At 39.7% G+C, this 21,337-nt stretch overlaps 1 protein-coding gene across 2 annotated transcripts in view; it reads left to right on the top strand.

Moving 5' to 3' along the window:
* The window catches only part of LOC119720220 (ral guanine nucleotide dissociation stimulator-like), a 50,438-nt gene that overhangs the window by 10,580 nt on the left and 18,521 nt on the right, over nucleotides 1–21,337 (top strand). The window contains exons 1-4 of one of the 2 annotated variants that reach the window (XM_038189828.1): nucleotides 8,444–8,661; nucleotides 11,049–11,156; nucleotides 14,099–14,295; nucleotides 15,229–15,276. In XM_038189828.1, the coding sequence (XP_038045756.1) occupies nucleotides 8,629–8,661; nucleotides 11,049–11,156; nucleotides 14,099–14,295; nucleotides 15,229–15,276 (386 nt within the window). In that variant the 5' untranslated portion in view covers nucleotides 8,444–8,628. Of the gene's footprint in view, nucleotides 1–8,443; nucleotides 8,662–11,048; nucleotides 11,157–14,098; nucleotides 14,296–15,228; nucleotides 15,277–21,337 lie in introns of those variants that run through there. The other variant, XM_038189827.1, reaches the window with a different exon arrangement.

The following is a 21,337-nucleotide window of genomic DNA, read 5'->3' as shown; positions in this document are numbered from 1 at the left end:
GAATAACAACATACCAACAACGTTGTGAAAGTACCCACGTACAATGTTACAACAACTTCATGATTTTTACATCACCGCAACGTTTTGAAATACTAAACTACAACGTCGTGACAATGTGATTTTCACAACTGAAAAAAACGTTATAAAATAATGTAGATTGAACGTTAACTCAACGTCATGATTATAACCTCACAGCAACGTTGTAAACATTCTAAATTACAACGTTCTGACAACGTAACATTGACAACTTAAAAACAACGTCATGAAAACACCTACATTTAACGTAACCACAACGTCATATGTATTACTTTATTACAACGATTGTGAAACGACCACCATACAACGTCAATACAATGTCATATGATGACTTTCGTACAACGTTGTACAAATTACCAGTATACAACATTTTTACAACCAACAATTATACAGTCAAACGTTGTGTCAACGTTGCTTGAATGTCATCGTGACACGTTACCAAATGACAACATTTTCACAACTTTGCACAACGTTGTGGCAACGTGATGTGTTAGCTGGGAGGTTTACATGTAATAGGTAAATGCAATACATTAACATTGAATTCAACATAAACTCATCACAATACAAATTTTAGAAGTTTATAAAATGCCACAAGGGGAAAGCTAAGTGAAAATTAGCAGATCAAAATGTAAATGTAGGCCTAAACATGTCTGGGCTTCATTTTTTAGGTCAAAAGTCAAGGTCAAATGAAAGCAGTCTGGTGATGGCTGCATTGCCTGTTAGCAATGTAAAAAATTTTTTACCGAAAATCGAATTTTACTATGAACAAATGTATTATCGTATTTCACTAGTTTATCGTGGACAATACAATACAACTGCACTGGTTGGCATCTCTGAGCAAGGGAAGATGTTAACTTATGCCAAGTAGAAGTACAAAGTCTGGTACTCAACTTTCATATACTTGTTGTGGAAGATATTTTCTGTGGGTACCAGACAACGGCTTTGGCAACACATATTTAAAGGGAATGTACATCATTGGCTTTTGCTGTAATTTTCAGAAATGAACTATTTGAGGTGTTAGTATAATAGATCAAGTATTGTTACACTGACATGTTTGAAGTTTTGTGTTCGAAAATGCTGGAAAAACCAAGAAAAACAAAACTGTTCAAGTAGTCTGGTTCCTTGACTCCACTAAAGGTAAAATGGATCAATTTATAGATGCCGGAAAATTGGAGGGTAAGGGAACCAGTCTAGCTGGCCTGCACCCATTCATGAACATGTAACAAATACCCGGTAGCAAACAAAATTTGGAATGGAAAGAGTGTAAAGTTGGAGCAGTAGTTGAAAAATAGTTAGGTTCCAACGGTGGTCAGCCGACCACCGTTGGAAATGTATACAAAAATATCATTTTCTTGAAAATTACTTCATACCAGGTGCCATAATTTTACAGGATGCTTTAGACTGTCATTTACCAACATCCTAGTAAGGTATTTCGTAAAATCTTGGTAGTTTTATTTTCTGATGTTTGCAAATGTTGTATATTCCCTTTAAGCATCCAAACATCTATTAGCATTTTTTAAATAGTAAAAAAGAAAAAGTAAAAGTGAAAAATATCAATGGAACACCTGATTATTTTTAATTGTATAATAGCAAATTAAAGAGGGAAATGATTTAACAAGTAATTTAGTATTTAAAGTTATTGTCCAAGGTTACATGCAAATCTCCTATTTAATAATGTATGTCATAATCTGGAGGAAATGTGCATACTTTGTGCATGCGTAATTCCGTTACCGTAATTCCGTTACCGTTACGTAATTCCGTTACCACTTGGAAAAATGCCAAGAAATTACTATTTTAAAGTTTTTATTTTTCATTTATGTTTATAGTAGGGTCTTTTCTCAACATACATGATTTGAAGAAAAAAAACAAGAAAATTTGTGAAATAAGTAACTTTTGCCATTTTTTCGGTAACGGAATTACGTGCTAATTTTGACATTTTTAAATGAAGGCCTACACTATATATATATATATATTTATATTTTTAGAATTTTTTTTAATGACCCTGAGTAATGTTAGTAACTTGTAACATCATAAAATAAATCAAATCTTTTCCCTATAATTCAGAAAGTAATACATACACAAAATTTTATTTTTTTTACCAAATCTGAATGTTTTTAATCATAAATTGCAAAAATCACTGTTTTTACCAGAAATATGTATTTTTTTTCAATTTCGTTTTGTGAACTGAATTCCCCATTTAATTTAGGTCTGGAAAAAGTGCAAAAAAGGTTTAATATGTAAATATTTATTTTTGACATTTTTTGCTCTCCCATGGAGAATTGCCCATATCACACCCTTTCTGAGAAAACAGTGAAAAATTGTGTGTATATATTTCGCCGGATTGCACTCTTTCTAGTCAATTGACTTATAAATCGTTGGAAATCTCCTGCAAATTTTGATTTCTTCTGAGAGACAGCCAGCCACACATTTATTTCACGTCTGTGCCGTTACGATCTTTAATCCAAGTAAGTTTTTTGTATACAATTTGTTTAGTGCATGCCCTCATTTTTTGCGTTTTCATTTTTACCCCTCAGCCGAGAGGCTCGAGGGGTATTGTCATCGCCTAGGGCGTCCGTCCGTCCGGATGTATGTATGTCTGTCCGTCCGTCCGTCCGTCCGTCCGTCCGGGCAGCTTAGTTTCCGGATGATAACTTGAGTTAGAAATGTTGTTTGGGGTTGTAACTTCGGTAGGGGGTTGCCCTTGGGAGTAGGCAAGTTGGGATTGGTTTTGAGGTCAAAAGGTCAAAGGTCAAGGTCACCGTGGTGAGTTAAAGGTAAATGGTTTCCGGATGATAACTTGAGTTAGAAATGCGATTTTGGTGTCTAACTTTGGAAGAGGGTTCCCCTTGGGAGAGGGCAAATTGGGATTGGTTTTGGGGTCAAAAGGTCAAAGGTCAAGGTCACCGTGGTGAGTTAAAGGTAAATGGTTTCCGGATGATAACTTGAGTTAGAAATGAGATTTTGGTGTCTAACTTTGGTAGAGGGTTGCCCTTGGGAGTAGGCAAGTTGGGATTGGTTTTGGGGTCAAAAGGTCAAAGGTCAAGGTCACCGTGGTGAGTTAAATGTAAATGGTTTCCGGATGATAACTTGAGTTAGAAATGAGATTTTGGTGTCTAACTTTGGTAGAGGGTTGCCCTTGGGAGTAGGCAAGTTGGGATTGGTTTTGGGGTCAAAAGGTCAAAGGTCAAGGTCAGCATGGTGAGATAAAGGTAAATGGTTTCCGGATGATAACTTGAGTTAGAAATGAGATTTTGGTGTCTAACTTTGATAGGGGGTTGCCCTTGGGAGTAGGCAAGTTGGGATTGGTTTTGGGGTCAAAAGGTCAAAGGTCAAGGTCACCGTGGTGAGTTAAATGTAAATGGTTTCCGGATGATAACTTGAGTTAGAAATGAGATTTTGGTGTCTTACTTTGGTAGAGGGTTGCCCTTGGGAGTAGGCAAGTTGGGATTGGTTTTGGGGTCAAAAGGTCAAAGGTCAAGGTCACCGTGGTGAGTTAAATGTAAATGGTTTCCGGATGATAACTTGAGTTAGAAATGAGATTTTGGTGTCTAACTTTGGTAGAGGGTTGCCCTTGGGAGTAGGCAAGTTGGGATTGGTTTTGGGGTCAAAAGGTCAAAGGTCAAGGTCAGCATGGTGAGATAAAGGTAAATGGTTTCCGGATGATAACTTGAGTTAGAAATGAGATTTTGGTGTCTAACTTTGATAGGGGGTTGCCCTTGGGAGTAGGCAAGTTGGGATTGGTTTTGAGGTCAAAAGGTCAAAGGTCAAGGTCACCGTGGTGAGTTACATGTAAATGGTTTCCGGATGATAACTTGACTTAGAAATGCGATTTTGGTGTCTAACTTTGGTAGAGGGTTGCCCTTGGGAGTAGGCAAGTTGGGATTGGTTTTGGGGTCAAAAGGTCAAAGGTCAAGGTCAGCATGGTGAGATAAAGGTAAATGGTTTCCGGATGATAACTTGAGTTAGAAATGAGATTTTGGTGTCTAACTTTGATAGGGGGTTGCCCTTGGGAGTAGGCAAGTTGGGATTGGTTTTGGGGTCAAAAGGTCAAAGGTCAAGGTCACCGTGGTGAGTTAAATGTAAATGGTTTCCGGATGATAACTTGAGTTAGAAATGAGATTTTGGTGTCTTACTTTGGTAGAGGGTTGCCCTTGGGAGTAGGCAAGTTGGGATTGGTTTTGGGGTCAAAAGGTCAAAGGTCAAGGTCACCGTGGTGAGTTAAATGTAAATGGTTTCCGGATGATAACTTGAGTTAGAAATGAGATTTTGGTGTCTAACTTTGGTAGAGGGTTGCCCTTGGGAGTAGGCAAGTTGGGATTGGTTTTGGGGTCAAAAGGTCAAAGGTCAAGGTCAGCATGGTGAGATAAAGGTAAATGGTTTCCGGATGATAACTTGAGTTAGAAATGAGATTTTGGTGTCTAACTTTGATAGGGGGTTGCCCTTGGGAGTAGGCAAGTTGGGATTGGTTTTGAGGTCAAAAGGTCAAAGGTCAAGGTCACCGTGGTGAGTTACATGTAAATGGTTTCCGGATGATAACTTGACTTAGAAATGCGATTTTGGTGTCTAACTTTGGTAGAGGGTTGCCCTTGGGAGTAGGCAAGTTGGGATTGGTTTTGGAGTCAAAAGGTCAAAGGTCAAGGTCACCATTGTGAGTTAAAGGTAAATGGTTTCCGGATGATAACTTGAGTTAGAAATGAGATTTTGGTGTCTGACTGAGGTAGGGGTTTGCCCTTGGGTACAGGCAAGTTGGGATTGGTTTTGGGGTCAAAAGGTCAAAGGTCAAAGGTCACCGTGGTGAGTTCAATGTAAATGGTTCCGAATGATAACTTGAGTTAGAAATGAAATGTTGGTGTCTAACTTCGGTAGGGGGTTTCCCATTGGTACAGGCATGTTGGGACTGGTTCTGGGGTCAAAGGCCAAAGGTCAAGGTCACCACGTTGAGTTCAAGGTTAATGGTTTCCGGATGATAACTTGACTCTGGCTGAGGGGTTTCAACAGCAACGCTGTTATTTTTTTAACCATCCATTGTAGGATTGAGGTTGCACCCTTGCAAAAATACCTAGGGGTTAAAATAACATTACAGTCGTGTGTGTACGTGCATAGTTTTTTTTAACCTGAATTTTCAAACCAGCAAAAAGCTATTTGAATATTCAGTTGATGCTTGAATATTCTGTTATTCGGTAGGCCTATATTCAGGGCAACCCTATTAATTTGCAAGTATATGTGATGCGATCAAGCTAAATGAGTCGTTTGTTGGCAGTTTATGATTTTCAGATACAGCCCAAAATAGGCTAGTAGGGCAACCCTATTAATTTGCAAGTATATGTGATGCGATCAAGCTAAATGAGTCGTTTGTCGGCAATTATGATTTTAAGATACAGCCCAAAATAGGTCAGTAGGGGTGGACATTTTGAAATTGACATTTTTTGTAAAATTGGAAGGCTACATATATTATAAAATGTGATATTTTTGCTAAGGAGTCAATATTCAATAACCTGAAATAAAGCATGTTTATTGTTGCTTAATACATGTAAACACTTCAATTTTGAATTGTGGATTTCTCTGTTGATTTTTCTGTTTTCTTCTTTCTGATCTGCCTGTGTTCTAAGTCCCATAACTTCCGAACGGAAGGTCGTATTCACATGGGGTTTTCACCAAATAGGTAAACTGAAAGATGGCTCTATTCAAAAATGTAAAATAAAAAAAGTAAAAAAATTAAAAATATCGAAATTAAACAATTTGATAAGGGCCGACAAACGACTCATTTAGCTTGAGCGCATCACATCACAAAGTCATGTAGAAAATAATGTGAATACATTATAGGTTACGCATGTAAGTACTGCATTGCTAAACAGTTTTTTGGGCCATCTGTTCTTGTTTTGAAACCCATATATACCTAAAATGGTAAGGCGATCTCTATCGAGAGCCCGCAAGGGTAGTCAACACTCCTCGGGTAATTGAAATATGACGAGCGTCTCTGGGTAGGGTTTCTGAGGGAGATAGCCAGATAATGACTGTCCGTGGAAATAAATATCCCTCCTTTCCTTCCTGTAACATGGTCCTGCAGTGTTGGTTAAAATGGCAGTGGACGAAATTCATTGCTCGTAAAATTCTTGTTTATGGCTCTCGCACAAGATTTTATATTGTTTTGAAAGGTGGTTTATGGTGGGCTGTACGGGAATGCATGATCAGTTATATCAGACCAGTTGGGGGGAGGGGGTGTTAAAGGGAATATATACATCATTTGCTTTTGCTGTAATTTTCAGAAATGGATGGAATTGGGGGGTTGGAAATATATAGCAAATATAGTTACACTGACTTTTTTGAGGTTTTGGGTTCGAAAATGCTATAAAAACCAAGAAAAAACAATCATTTTCCTGTAGTCTGGTTCCCTGACTCCATTTAAGAAGAAACGGAGCAGCTTACATATATTGGGGAATTGTAAGGTCAGGGAACCAGTCTAGCTGGCTTGTACCCGTTCATAGGTGTGTAATCAATTGCAATCAAGTGCGATGGTCAACTGGGGCCAGTATTTGAAAAAAAGCCAGTTTTTTCCAACGCTGATCGGCCGATCAGCGTTGGAAATTGATACAAAAATACCACTTTTCTTGAAAATGACAGTATACCAGGTGCCATGATTTTACAGGATGCTTTACACTGTCATTCACTAACAGTCCAGCAAGGTATTTCAAAATGATTTGGTAGTTTTATTTTTTGATTTTTGCAAATGTTTTATTTTTTGATTTTTGCAAATGTTGTATTTTCCCTTTAAACACTGCTCAGGACTTCAGCCGCTGAATAATGTTATGATGCTAGTAAAATGGGGACAAAATATTAAATGGATTATGGAATGCCAAAGTTCCAATGTAGAATACAACAAAAAATATCATAGATTTCCAAGTTTTTCCGGGGTGGGGGGGGGGGGAAATGCCTCGATCGGGACTCCGCCAGCATCAGTCTTCACTGAAAAATCTATTCCCCCCTCCCCCTTCGCCATCCTGAAACCTAGATCCGCCCATTGAAACTAATAAGCCATTTGCGAGTTAAATTTGAATAAAATCTGGAACGCTGACTTAATTACAATGCTTTGCACGTTTTAACCTAGCATTCTCCTGACCAAAGAGACTGTTACTATATCACGTGATTCGGGGCAAGCCTTATGCTAGCAACCCCCAGCTCCGGCATGGTCTGGTGTCTTTGTATCATTCTCACCCATTGTGAACAATGTATTGGTGCTGAGCGTCTCTTACGTAACTATGCAAGAGCTTGCCCCGAATCATGTGATTAGCAACAGTGTCTTTGGTCTGGAGAATTCAAAGTTAAAATGTTCCAAGCATTCTGAGCAAGTCAGTGTACCAGATGTTTTTCAAATGTAAATCCCAAAGGGTATACATGTAGGTTACTCGCAAATGGCTTATTGAACTAATGATATCGTAATATTGCAACTTGTTAATGTTATAAATTGACCAAGACAAGTTATATAACCTTCGTAAAGGTGTTCTAACATGTCTAAGAGTGCACAGAATTATGTGCAGTTAGTTCAGAATGGCTATTCACTGGAAGTCTTCTTGCATCTGGTCTACACAATGGGTCTGGGATTAGCCATATGGATTCATTGGTGATACGGGGTAATCCTGTATGATAGCACTGCCCGGCCCTCTGCACCAGTCTACAACCAATATAAATGTATGCTGACATTCGGTCAGGAGGGTTTCTTTTCTTGGAGTTTCGAGTTGACGTTTTGAGTTTCGAGTTGACTTTTTGAGTTTCGAGTTGATTTTTCGAGTTTCGAGTTGACTTTTGGAGTTTCGAGTTGACTTTTTGAGTTTCGAGTTGACTTTTTGAGTTTCAAGTTGATTTTTTGAGTTTCGAGTTGATTTTTTGAGTTTCGAGTTGACTTTTTGAGTTTCGAGTTGATTTTTTGAGTTTCGAGTTGACTTTTTGAGTTTCCAGTTGACTTTTTGAGTTTCGAGTTGACTTTTTGAGTTTCGAGTTGACTTTTTGAGTTTCGAGTTGATTTTTCGAGTTTCGAGTTGACTTTTTGGTCAGTCGGTCAGTCAGATAGATGATGTTCAAAGACGACACAAGGCTGGCTCTCTGGGACCAGCACTGTTCATTGTTATTCAACCTCGATGGCATTGTACGCATGATTTACATAGTGTATGCAGTAAAGTCTATTTATTTAATTTGCCTTTTATATAGCTCATCAGTGTTTAGTTTGATGCACAGTGCCCCTGCCAGTATTTGTTTTACTAGTATTATAAAACTCCCCAAGGTTCGTAGCCGGCTGTTATCACATAAAGTCTTTGCTTACCGGGCTGTATTAATCCAAACTGATAATGGAGTATTACATGACCCAGTTTTTCATAAGGTCTTCGTTTTCAGTGCCAGTGTTTTGGGGCCAAGTGACATGAATTTTCTGTACCCAAAAAGTGCAAAGGGAAACGAGGCAGAGACGTTGAAACCCTGCGCACAGTTGTGACAAAAACGCAGTGTAAATACACATCCGGGCAACAGTTCCTGCGCGAATGTTTTGACCGTTGCTAAGTTATCTTTGGACAGTTTAGGACTCGACTCTATGCCGAATCGGGAATGAAGTTTCGTGGTGGAATTCTCTATGTACCGGTATGTTATGTATGTAATTGTGGACATATATATTTTTAACCGTAACCCTGCTGAATCCAACAGGATCCAACTATGTCACATACCCGATGGAGCCTGTTGGATTGAGCAGTTAATCCCTTGTGTACATTCCTGATGCAAAATGTTGGATTCAGCTGGCAACTGAACCGCATTATAACGCATTGTTGGACTCGGTTGGATTCAGCAGACATCTGAAAAAAATGAGGCACAGTGGATTGAACAGGAAAGTCCGGTTGGACTCTGTTCGATTTAGCAGGGTAAGTCCTGAGGAAGTACTAGGGGGTTAGGGTTGTAGCACTCACATTTTAGTGCTGAAAGGACCAAATGAAGTGATTTTTTTTGTTCGCCTGGATGAAATCACTCAAGGTCTATTCTGTTGGAATCGTTTCTTGCAGTTGTGTGAGTACTTCTTCATGGGATGTGCCCTAGCTGTTTTTTTCGGAGCCCGTAAAAGACAAATATCCCGCGTTATCCATTTCCTGCGGTGGCACAAGGCTCGCATGAGTGGCGTTCAGGTGGCACGCACGCACTCCGTGCTCCTTCGGCCAATAGGCATATTAGCAAATTGCGCATGCGCCTTGTCTTTAAGTACGCGTGACACGTGAGCGTGACACCACCGCAGTAAATAGGTTCTAATTCTGATCGCTGGATTCCACTGTAGTTCAGCAGTAATACGTGTATATATGCACATGTATGCCTACAAGCTCGAGAAAAGAAAAAGCAGACCATTTTTAATCATGATTTTATATTGTCTGTATTTACTGTAGGTTGGCAGTTATTTCTATAATACCTTTTTCTTCGTGCATTGTACTTATTACATTTCACCAGACTCATACATGTACAGGATCTGGTTCATTCCATAACAAAGTTTGGTCCTAAAAGTTTGACCTTTCTTGGTGTTTAAAACCTGACTTGTGCAGTTTGCCATTCAAGTATCATAGAAACTGACTTTTTTTGTATTTGTTTGGCATACACTTTGCTTTACATATTTCTTGGAGATAGAAGGCAATTAGGCCTATAGAGTGCTGTCTGAATTACACAATCTTATCCATAGGGGGAGGGGGTATGTCAGATAAACATGGACACTCAAAAAATTGGACCCCAAATTTATAGAATGACCTTAGAGCTATATTAAATTACCAGAGCGCTGACTCAATGTACAAAGTGATGCCTGCTGATGGGCGCATCCATGTTTGTACACAAATCTATGGAAAACTCAAAAATTTGTTGACTACCGGTATTTGCATACATATGCGTTATCAAAGCCGATGCGGCCAAAACTGAAACGCACAATCAGTAAATGAGCATGTATCCACTGCAGGTGATTTTTGCCATGACATTTTTTTTACTGTCGTGACACGCTTAAAGATATAGTCCATCATTTGTAATTTGTGCATTTTGTTCGTTTGAAGCAACAAAGTGCTCAAAATTTAAAGAAGGGTACTGAACAACTAACCTGATGAAGTTTCAGCTCAGCTTCAGCTGAATATTCTGAGAAAAACAACATTCTAGGATCTTGATTTTAAATCAAAAGTTGCTGAATCATGTTTTGAATTTGGCCTGAATTCAGCGTCCGAGAAACGTTTTCATTAACTGATTGCAACTACGCGATGTCGCGCACCGATCCGACGAATTATAGCAACTGCATGCTCGTGTGCGTCGTGTCAATGCTTGCGCGCACTTCACCGAATAAACAAACGAACTACTAACGGAAATTTCCAACGGTGCTACTTACCGGTACATGTCTTAAAACGCACCGTTGGAAAGGCCTTCTTTCGTTGATTTCTTTAAAATGACAGCTTGCCAGAAAGAATAATTTCATAGGTAGTTTAGTCCCCTTACTATCTTTCAACCAAGTATGTTTTCAACAATAATTACGCCAGTTACTTTTCGGATAGCTGCAAATGATGGACTCTGGCTTTAAAGTTGTTTGCGTACCAGTGTGTTGTTCTTACGCGTTGCATTTAGAGTATACTTTCATAATTCAGTCCATCTAATTTCATAATGTTCTACAAACATGCACATGAATTCAAAATGTCTGTGCCCAGGACGGCTTCAGTGCGTCTCTTCGTGCAAGAATGAGGCATTAGCTCTTTAGTAATTTAATAGGGCCTATATCTCTGTTGGCTTGACCCATGTGTACATTGCACTATTTGCAACTGAGAGACTGTACAAAAATGGGCCTAGAAGAAAAAATTGTGTTTCCCAAAAATAAAAAAAATATAGGACGGATGTTTAAAAACGCACAGATAAAAGCTGACCATATTTTTCATTTCCCTGAACAGTCAGACAGTATGATTGTTGACTGTACTATGAAGAGCAAGTTGTTAAACTTCTAGTTTATTTTTCTTTTCTTTTTTCTCTTGCAGGAGGGTGCTATGAAACATTGGAAAGAGGAAAAAGAGAACGGTGCAATATACAATGTCTACCTCAAGAAAGTCCGCTATAGACACTCGGTCCCGTCCATCGTAGAAGGGGTAAATATTAAAATTACATTCATAAATACCTAAGACAGTTTACCCATTCCCATTGGTCACTTGAGAGCCCATCACGTTGCACAGATGATAAAGACATGGCTGGCTGGTCTTAAACACTTTTCCAGTGTCACATGGAATTTGGACTCTTATGAAATCCTGTGCCTCTCACCGTTTTATTGGTTGAACGTTCACATAGACCTGCGCAATACTACCAGTGCGTCAGAATTTTATAGTCCCAAATTCACAACGCAACGCCCCAGGTGCATTCTGCGCACCATCGCGCAGTACGCGCGACGAGCGCGCCAATCTCCATAAAAGGAGTTGTTAAAATCTTACTCGCCAGCTGGACACTCCATTATTTAGCTAGAGGGGTGTTTAAAAAAACCCTGAAGTGAAGTTGTTGAACAAAATTGGGTTTTTTTTACCGAAAAGTGTAGATTTGTTTGAACGAAAAGGTATTTATGAATGGGAATAAGTATGTGCTTGGTCGGTATTAATCACTCTGTTCAAGATTGGTTGGAGTCTGGATGCAGATTACCCTCGCCTCCGGCTCGGGTCATTATCAGCACCCAGACTCCAAGCGGTCTTAAACAGAGTGATTAAAACCTCCCCAGCACACATTTATTCCCTTATTGATTTAGCCGACAGCAATTTATTAATGATCATTTCGAAATAGTGAAAATTTCGGAATTTGAGGAATTATATCAAAAATGCGTCAGATTATCATCAAAATGAAATTAATTAAGGCAAGGAACTTGGTCGCAGTGTCCCAAAATGTTGTTGTGATCAATTGACCATTGTGCAGTAATACGTGACTAAACTCATATTCATAGGGGTTTATGCCAAGGATAAGGAGTATCTGCACAATCCAAAAAAAAATAAAAATTGACTTGGTTTTGTGGGTTTTTTTAAATTTCCAAAACAGTGAGACAGACATTATTTTTGGGACATACTGTATATTCCAGCACTCCCATCCGAACAGTGGGGGTGCTACAGCACCCTCCCCCCCCCCCCCTGTCCCGCGGGCTTGCCTGACGTCACGCCAAATTGGATACTTTCCACAATTATGCAAGCATTTAGGCCGGCTAATGCGATTACTTTTGATTCACATCTCACCGGCACGTGCGCTCAGACCGCAAAAAAATCAAATTCCTTTCCCCCACCCCTCACAAAAAAATTTGGTTCGAGTAACGAGCTGGCAGAGTGTTCAACCTTACGTGGGTCGGATCCAGTGCGGAGTGATCTAATTTAACAAACAGGCGTCACTGTAATGAGAGCATAATGAAGCTAAATGCGAGGAAATTGGATTATTTTTGTTTCCTCGGTATTTGAGGATAGTCTGTATACGCACATGCCATATGGAGGCTTTGTTGTACAAGTACATGTATGCATGAGGATATTATGTAAACGCATCAGTGAGTTCTGGAATGGAGCAAAGGGCGTCACCAGAGTAATTTGAAAGGGGGGGGGGTTTGGCAAAATTGCCGACGGATCACTTCTTGCTGAAAGGTAGACAAGGTTTTTTTTCTAGCCACTCGGCTGTCGCAAATCAAAAATTGGAGGAGGGGGGTGGGCGGGGGCCGGATACTAACTAACTATTTGGGGTGCAGTTGGACACTATCAGACAATAGGTGGCACTTTTCGTTGTTGCATATTTCCTGACCAACACAAGATTTTTCTGACAGGACGACGATTTTTCCAACTAAAAACGATTGACGGGAAGGGGGTCGGTGTCACAAATCGAGTGGCTTTCACACATTCCCAACCCCCTAAAAATAATTGGGTATTGAGAGCAGTTTCAACCTTACTGGTATACATGTACATGTATGTACATGTACATATAGGTTGTAGGTGGAGTGCAGTGGCCTCTTGGTCTGGAGTATTGAATTTGTGGCCTGCGGGTTATTCTGCAGGTTGTGGGTTCTAGTCCAGCCTGGGGCTATGGTGCGTGTGCCCTTGGGCAAGGAACTTTGTCATGCATTGTTTCTCCCCACCCAGGAGTAAATGGGTACCTGTGAGGGCAGAGATGGTTATTGTGATTGATTTTAGCTGCTTCGGAGCTGTATACTCCCCAGGGAGTTGAGATTGTCTTTGGAATGTTTCTTTGGCCCAATGAGCAGGGTAATAATGATGTAGCGCCTTGGGCACCAATACTGGTGGATACCTGCGCTTTATAATACACAGTATCATTAAATTATAGATGGTCAAGTGTCTATCAGTGACAATAACGGCTTGTAATACAGATGTTTTGCATCAAACAGTTTAGTACCAGTATGATCTTTAAGTTTAAGCCAAGTAAGCTATTTGATAATAATTTGATAAGTTACTTTTGGGATAAATGCAAATGCCTTTAAGGCCAAAAAAAAAATAAGTCGGTCTCTGGTCAGCGCGCGCGTCGATTTTAAGCATGCGCATCGATTTTTTTTTTCCAAAATGTTCCGCGGTAGCTCCAACAGCGCCCTCTATTTCCGCACCTCAATTTTTTTTTACCAAAGAGCACCAAGGAATGGGAAATTGCACCAAGGCAAATGATCGAAAGCACCAAGGCAAATTATGTAGGCCACCAATGTACATGAGGATACCAAAAAAAGCAAAATAGTACACACAGCGAAGTTTTATTTGCAGCGAGTTGTACGGTCTCGGACCTTCGAGAATTCACGAGGTTTCGCGAGCGTTCAGCAGTGCCCCTGGAAGATCTACGAGAAACCCGTTTTCGCGGCAGTGTTGGGCCAACATGGAGGGGTGAGTGAAAGAATATTATACCCACCTTGTCTGTTCAATCAAAGCTGAAGAAAAAAAAAAAAAGGAAAAAAAAAAAAAAAAAAAAGCCGCGTGGCCGCGTCAATTCCGGAACTTTGGTCTGACCAGAGACCGAATATTTTTTTTCCTGGGGCTAACCAGAGTAACGCACAAATATAAATAAACTGTGTGATATCTTATAGGCGACCCCGGAACAGAACTCGGGCTTGGAATGGGAGACAGTGAAAGTCAAGACCATCAAGGCGGCACCCCTGGAGAAACTAGCGGAGCATCTACCAGTAGCGCTGCAGGAGATGGACTCCAGCTACATCAACATCTTCTTCTGCACGTACCAGACCTTCACCAACCAGATGGAGGTGCTGAAGATTCTACTGGATCGGTAAGTCTGAACTCGCCACTCATATCCCTTCCAAAAATTCCATCTTATGAATATTAATGCGGTACCCGCTGCTATGTACATCAGATTCGAACCAGCCAACCGATCCCGTTAGCTCGGTGGTCAAGTGGTTAGACATCTGCACTAGAAAGCAGGAGGTCATGGGTTAGAGTCCCACCCGAGTGATTTTTTCCAACTTTCACTGAGTATACAGTGTTTATACATCGGTGAAGGGCAAAACGTAATTTGATCATATATCCCTTCACCTTAAACTGACCGGCAGAGTTTTAAAAGGTTTCGCATGTTGCTCTGAAAAAATTGACTTCCCATTAGGAAGGTTAAGAGCCTTGATGGCTAATGTTCAAGAACTCTCAGTCGGTTGTTTTTTGTGTCTTGCTTATTCAGGGTGAGAAAAAGAAAACGAAAACCTAATGTCGGGACTACTGTTTTAGTGAAGTTTTGCATGTAGCGTTTTCAAAATCCAGGATATGAAAGCCCAATTCATAAGCTTTCTTTTAGTACAAGAATTATTCAAATTACTCATGTACTTTTCAAGTTACAGTTCTAATTATAAACACAACCACTGTTTTAAAGTCCTATCCACAAAAAAGGTGTGCGTACGTTTAGCAAAACAAAAAACAATTCACACACATCCCTATGTGATTTGTTTTCGTTTTGATGAAAGAACACTTACCTTTTTGTGATCCGTGGACGGAACTTTAAAACGGTGGTTGTGTTTAAAATCCTGTAACTTGAAAATTACATTAGTGATTTGAATGATTCTTCTACTAAAAGAAGGCTTATGAATTGGGCTTTCATATCCTAGATGTTGAAAGAGCTACATGCAGAACTTCACTAAAACAATGGTCCCGACATTTGGGTTTCTGGGTTTTTTTTACTCACCCTGTATATCTTTCTTCTGTGTATACCCTGCAGGTACAAGAACCACAAAATCGGCAATTTATCGAAGGAAAACACCCAAAAGTAAGTGAAATTCAGACTTTTCAAAATAGGTTACAAACAGTTCAATTATTTAATGAAAATGAATACTCGCAGCTGAGAAGCTGAATTGCGAAGGACGCGGCTACAACGTGGTCGAGCCGCAGGCATGTAAAGGCGCCTTAGGCAGCCGCCATACGACCCATGTATGACCACGAAGCACAGCCAGAGATCGAAAGTGTTTGATTTTTGCAGAGGGAGGAAAACTGGAGAGCCAGGAGAAAAACCCTCGTGGCACAGGAGTGAACCAACGCACAACTTTACTCACATATATGGTCCGAGCGGGAATCGAACCCGGGCCACATTGGTAAGAGGCAAGCGCTTTACACACCCGCCACCCATGCCACACGTGTAATAGGCGATTCCAACATTATGTAATGCCAGTGACAGAGCATTTTAAGAGCTCCGCAGTGAATAAACCTGAAAATGTATTTTTCAAATCTTATACACCCATCATCTCATAATGGTCAAGGAGATTGCAGACTATGAGTTTGGATAATTTTTCTGAATCATTAACCCTATAATTCCGTAGACCTTTTTGTTGGGATGCAACGTCAATCCTGCAAAATCCTCCAACTGCCTCCATGTTATATAGCCTCAATCCTGCAAAATCCCCCAGCAATCACTGTCAATATGTTGAGGCTGAGCTAGTGACATCCTGGAGCAGTGTGGAGGATTTAAAGATGTAGTCCATCATTTGTAATTTGTGCATTTTGTTCGTTTGAAGCAACAAAAGTGCTCAAAATCTAAAGAAGGGTACTGAACAACTACGGTAACCTGATGAAGTTTCAGCTCAGCTTCAGCTGTATATTCCGAGAAAAACAGCATTCTAGGATCTCAATTTCCAATCAAAAGTTGCTGAATCATGTTTTGAATTGCGCCTGAATTCAGCGTCCGAGACACGTTCTCGCTGAGCCGATTGCAGCTACGCGATGTCGTGCGCTGATCCGACGAATAATAGCAATCAGGGGTGCGTGTGCGTCATGCCAATGCTTGCGCGCTTCGCCGAATAACAAAACGAACTACTAATTTAAATTTTCCTACGGTGCATCTGAAGAAGCACCGTTGGAAAGGCCTTCTTTCGTTGATTACTTCAAAATGACAGCTTGCCAGAAAGAAAAATTTCACAGGGAGTATAGTCCCCTTACTATCTTTCAACCAAGTATGTTTTTCAACAATAATTACGCCAGTTACTTTTCGGATAGCTGCAAATGATGGACTATAGCTTTAAAGCATAATCCAGGCCTATATTTATGCACGGCTGAGCAAAAACAACACAAGGTCTAGCCCAAGACCATGACACAGTGCATCCTCCGAAATCAGCAACACACTTTTGCCATGTAGCCTCAATCCTGCAAAATCCTCCATTTTGCAAAGAGGATTTTGGAGGATTTGGGAAGGTCAGGCCGGGTTAATAAGATATATGGTTAATTGGCTCTGTCACGGACATTACACTTCCTTTCATAGCACTGGAATTACCCTATTGCAAACCAGCGTGTACTTTTACTATGACTAGAATGCACCTGATAAGGTAGTGTACAGGAAGTACATGTTGGTGGTCTCGAGTTTCAAGGCACTTGAATGTATTTCCTGTGGGAAGAAATACATTCAAGCCTGGTTTTCTCTTGCAGAGATAAGTTTTGTACGTGTTTTCCACAGATAAGCCCAATGTAACTTCCTTCCAGGAAATAGAGTCCCATGGTAAATTCTAAATGTTAAAGTTTACTCTTTGCAAATTCGCCTGAAATACCAGAGAGATCGTTCATTTTTGTCCTGTAGTATCAAGTACAAACTGTGATTTGTCCTCGATGTTTGCGCACTGTCAAAGTGAAAGAATGCAAAACTTTCAAAATTTTTCCAAAAAAATCTTCCCAAAATTGTTGAAAATTTTTCTGAAAAACGAGATCACACAGGATATTTAATTTCTTTCGAGATTTTTAGTCCCCCCCCCCCCAAAAAAAAATCTGTGGGGAGTGTGGCCTATTGGTTACAGTTCATGACTTCGTGACTCATGATCAGGGGATCAGGGGTTCGAATCCAGCTGCTGGTCATATGTTGTGTCCTTGGGCAAGCCACTTTACCCCCACTTGCCTCTCTCCACCCAGGAGTACAAATGGGTACCGGCATTAGCTGGGGATTAACCTGCGATGGACTAGCATCCCATCCAGGGGGAGTAGAATTATTCTCAGTCATTTCATGCTACTAAAACCGGAGATAAACGCCAGCCTGATGGGCCACATGGGTAACATTTGTGCTGAAATAGCTGTAACATAGTGATTTGTACCTAAAATGACATCACAGTTTTGCTCATGAATATGGAAATTGGCATTAGCATAAAAACCAAAAGGGCACCAAAAGGCCCTTGAAAATGGCAAACGAACATTGAAAATGGGGTTAAATGGGACACAACGGTGCGTTTTCAAGGACTGCATTAAAAAACTGGGCCCTTTAAAGGGAAAATACAACATTTGCAAACATCAACAAATAAAACTACCAAATCATTTTGAAATACCTTGCTGGACTGTTAGTGAATGACAGTGTAAAGCATCCTGTAAAATCATGACACCTGGTATACTGTCATTTTCAAGAAAAGTGGTATTTTTGTATCAATTTCCAACGCTGGTTGGCTGACCAGCGTTGGAAAAAAACTGGCTTTTTTCCAAATACTGGCCCCAATTGACCATCGCACTTGTTTGCAATCAATTACACACCTATGAATGGGTACAAGCCAGCTAGACTGGTTCCCGGACCTTACAATTCCCCAATGTATGTAAACTGCTCTGTTTCTTCTTATATGGAGTCAGGGAACCAGACTACAGGAAAATGATTATTTTTCTTGGTTTTTATAGCATTTTCGAACCCAAAACCTCAAAAAAGTCAGTGTAACTATATTTGCTATATATTTCCAACCCCCCAATTCCATCCATTTCTGCAAATTATAGCAAAAGCAAATGATGTATATTCCCTTTAAGCCTTAAACTTGGCCAAAAATTTGACTTAGATGACTGCCTGACTCTGGAACTACATGTAGTTAATACTTGCAGAGTCTTGTTTCCATATGAATTTCAGCGCCCATGGCAATGAAAGATTAGTGTTCTTAGTTGAAAGTGTTGAGGTTCCTAAACAAATTGGTCTTAGGGCCAAGTTCTAGTCTCGGTGCCATTTAAGTGCACTGCCTGCAGCAATGAACGCTTTGTGTTCTTTAGTCTGCAGTGTTGAATATCGTAAACAAGGGTATATCTAGCACCACATACATGTGTACTAGTGATTGTATTTCATCCCAATGGGATACAGTGATATTTCCTCTGAGGTGATTTTTCAAGGTACAAGGTGTTCAGCTTACAGGATTTCCTGGTTCCTGAGCTCCACCTCAGTTCGATAGCCCCCCCCCCCTCCAACAACAAAAAAAAGACACCAAAAAAAAGACAAAACAATTGTCAAAAAAATGCCATCATTTGTCAATATATCTTACAGGATTCCTAGCTACTCTGGGATATCAGGGAAAAACCTTAGAAATGAGTTTCCATTTTTCCAGACAGGGAAATCTGATGAATTGTTAGGGAAAAACACCAAAAATCAGGGAAAAACTCAGAGAATTTGACATTGACCCAGAAGCTGAAGGTTCTCGCCAGTTTGGCGTATGTGCGTCTTGTCATGCTTGTGCTGTGAGTCCAAGTTGTGTTCATTAAAGGGAATGTACATCATTGGCCTTTGCTGTAATTTTCAGAAATGAACTATTTGAGGGGTTAGTATAATAGATCAAATATTGTTTAACTGACATGTTTGAAGTTTTGTGTCCGAAAATGCTGGAAAAACCAAGAAAAATAAAAATGTTTAAGTAGTCTGGTTCCCTGACTCCACTAAAGATAAAATGGATCAATTTATAGATGTCGGAAAATTGTAAGGTAAGGGAACCAGTCCAGCTGGCCTGCACCCATTCCAGAACATGTAACCAATAGCAAACAAAACTTGGACCGAAAAAATTGTAAATCTGGAGCAGTAGTTGAAAAATAGTTAGGTTTTTCCAACGGTGGTCGGCCGACCATTGTTGGAAATGTATACAAAAATAATATTTTCTTGAAAACGACTTGACACCAGGTGCCATAATTTTACAGGATGCTTTAGACTGTCATTTACCAACATCCTAGTAAGGTGTTTCATAAAAACTTGGTAGTTTTATTTTTCGATGTTTGCAAATGTTGTATATTCCCTTTAAACTGACTGGCCATGGTAACTGAATATTACACATCTCTAATTGGCTGTGCTACATGTATCAGTACCTTTAACAACCTTTTTGAACCCTAAATTTGCAGAATGGCTCGTATTTCTAGCAAAAAAAACCCACCAAATCACGAATCCTTTTTAGTTTCCCAATAGTCCCCATTACATGTTGTATATTCCACAAATTACCAATGGAAATTTCCTGTGATTTTGCAACAGTGGTTGCAATGAGTTGGTTAAACTTTCGTTCCCTATCGAGTGCGTAATTGTCCTTGATGTGGTGTCAAAGTTCCGGATCTTGGGTTCTGTGGATATCCTGCTGTAAGTAGGGCAACTTTCTGGCATTGTTTTTGAAGGATGGTTTATATTGCGGATGTATGCAACAAGTCCGCGATCTTGCACATAACTTTGTTTGTACACATCATTCTCTCAATTTTTGAAACTGAGTTAAAATCCACAGATAAATGATTCTGACAAAACTCGAGTTGCGATGAGGCCAATCACAAGTCTTATCATAAGCAAATTGTAAATTAATCATAAGCAAATCATAAGCAATCACAAGTAAATCACAAGTTAAGCACAGTTCCATCGCAAGTCAGTGACATGCCAGTCACAAGACTTTCACAAAGTAAATCACAAGAAAACAGCAAGTCAATCACAAGTCAATCACAAGACAATTGCAAGCCATTCACAAGTCAATCGCAAGTCAATCACAATTAAATCATAGGCCAATCTGTGGTTAGTTGCAGGTTAATCACAAGCAAATCACAAGTTAATCACAAGCCTATCACAAGCAAATCACAAGTACATCACAAGCCAATCACAAGTCAATCACAAGCCCACTAACAAAACACATCGTAAGCTGTTGTTCAGAAGTCAAATACAAGTCAATAGTAATTAAGTCATAAGCCAGTCACAAGCCAATCACACATCAATCATAAGCCAATTACAAGTACATCACAAGCCAATCACAAGCCAGTAACAAGTAAATCACAACGCAGTAACAAGACAAATCGTAAGCCGTTCTTATGTCAAACACAAATGTATTCACGATTTAGTCATAAGTCAGTCACAAGTCAATCACAAGTCAGTCATCAGCCAATCACAAGTACATCACAAGCCAATCACAAGTCAGTCACAAGTCAATCACAAGCCAGTCACAAGCACATCTTATACTGCTCTCAAGGCACAAGTCTGTTACAAGTCGATCACTAGCCCCTCCCAAAATAAAATTGTCTAGATAGATCTTCCAATTTATTATGGAAGGTGTACAAATACTTCAAATTTAAATGTACTCCATAGATACAATATTCCATCATTCAATATTTCACTATTGTGGATGGAAATTAATTCAGTTTTGCAAAACAAATTCTGAGAATAGATGATTCAACAAAACTCTTGATCTACATGTATATGATTCACAGTGCAATGATGCACATAACATTCTGTCCTATTAAACACTCAGGAAACAGAGTGTTTATTTTAAAAGTTGGTCTGCCGGTTGGAGTACTCTCATGTTCCGGCTGTCAGAATAATATGGTTGTGTGGTTAATGCATGTGACACTATTATCTTATTGGTCTGTTGCAACATGTACAAGTTTCCGTGTTTGACTTTTAGCTGACCCTGGAAATTTGCTCTAGACTACAGATATGGTTAGTTATGATATTACTCACCATGGGTCCATTGACTATTGTTTTTTAGAAAACTGAAAAATTTGTTCAGTACCATAATTAAAGGGAATATACATCATTTGCTTTTGCTGTAATTTTCAGAAATGGATGGAATTGGGGGGTTGGAAATATATAGAAAATATAGTTACACTGA

Source organism: Patiria miniata, unplaced genomic scaffold (genome assembly GCF_015706575.1).
Source record: "Patiria miniata isolate m_02_andy unplaced genomic scaffold, ASM1570657v1 HiC_scaffold_9, whole genome shotgun sequence".
NCBI lineage: Eukaryota > Metazoa > Echinodermata > Asteroidea > Valvatida > Asterinidae > Patiria > Patiria miniata.
Note: the sequence above shows the minus strand (reverse complement) of the source record. Positions and strands in the feature narration are given on the sequence as shown.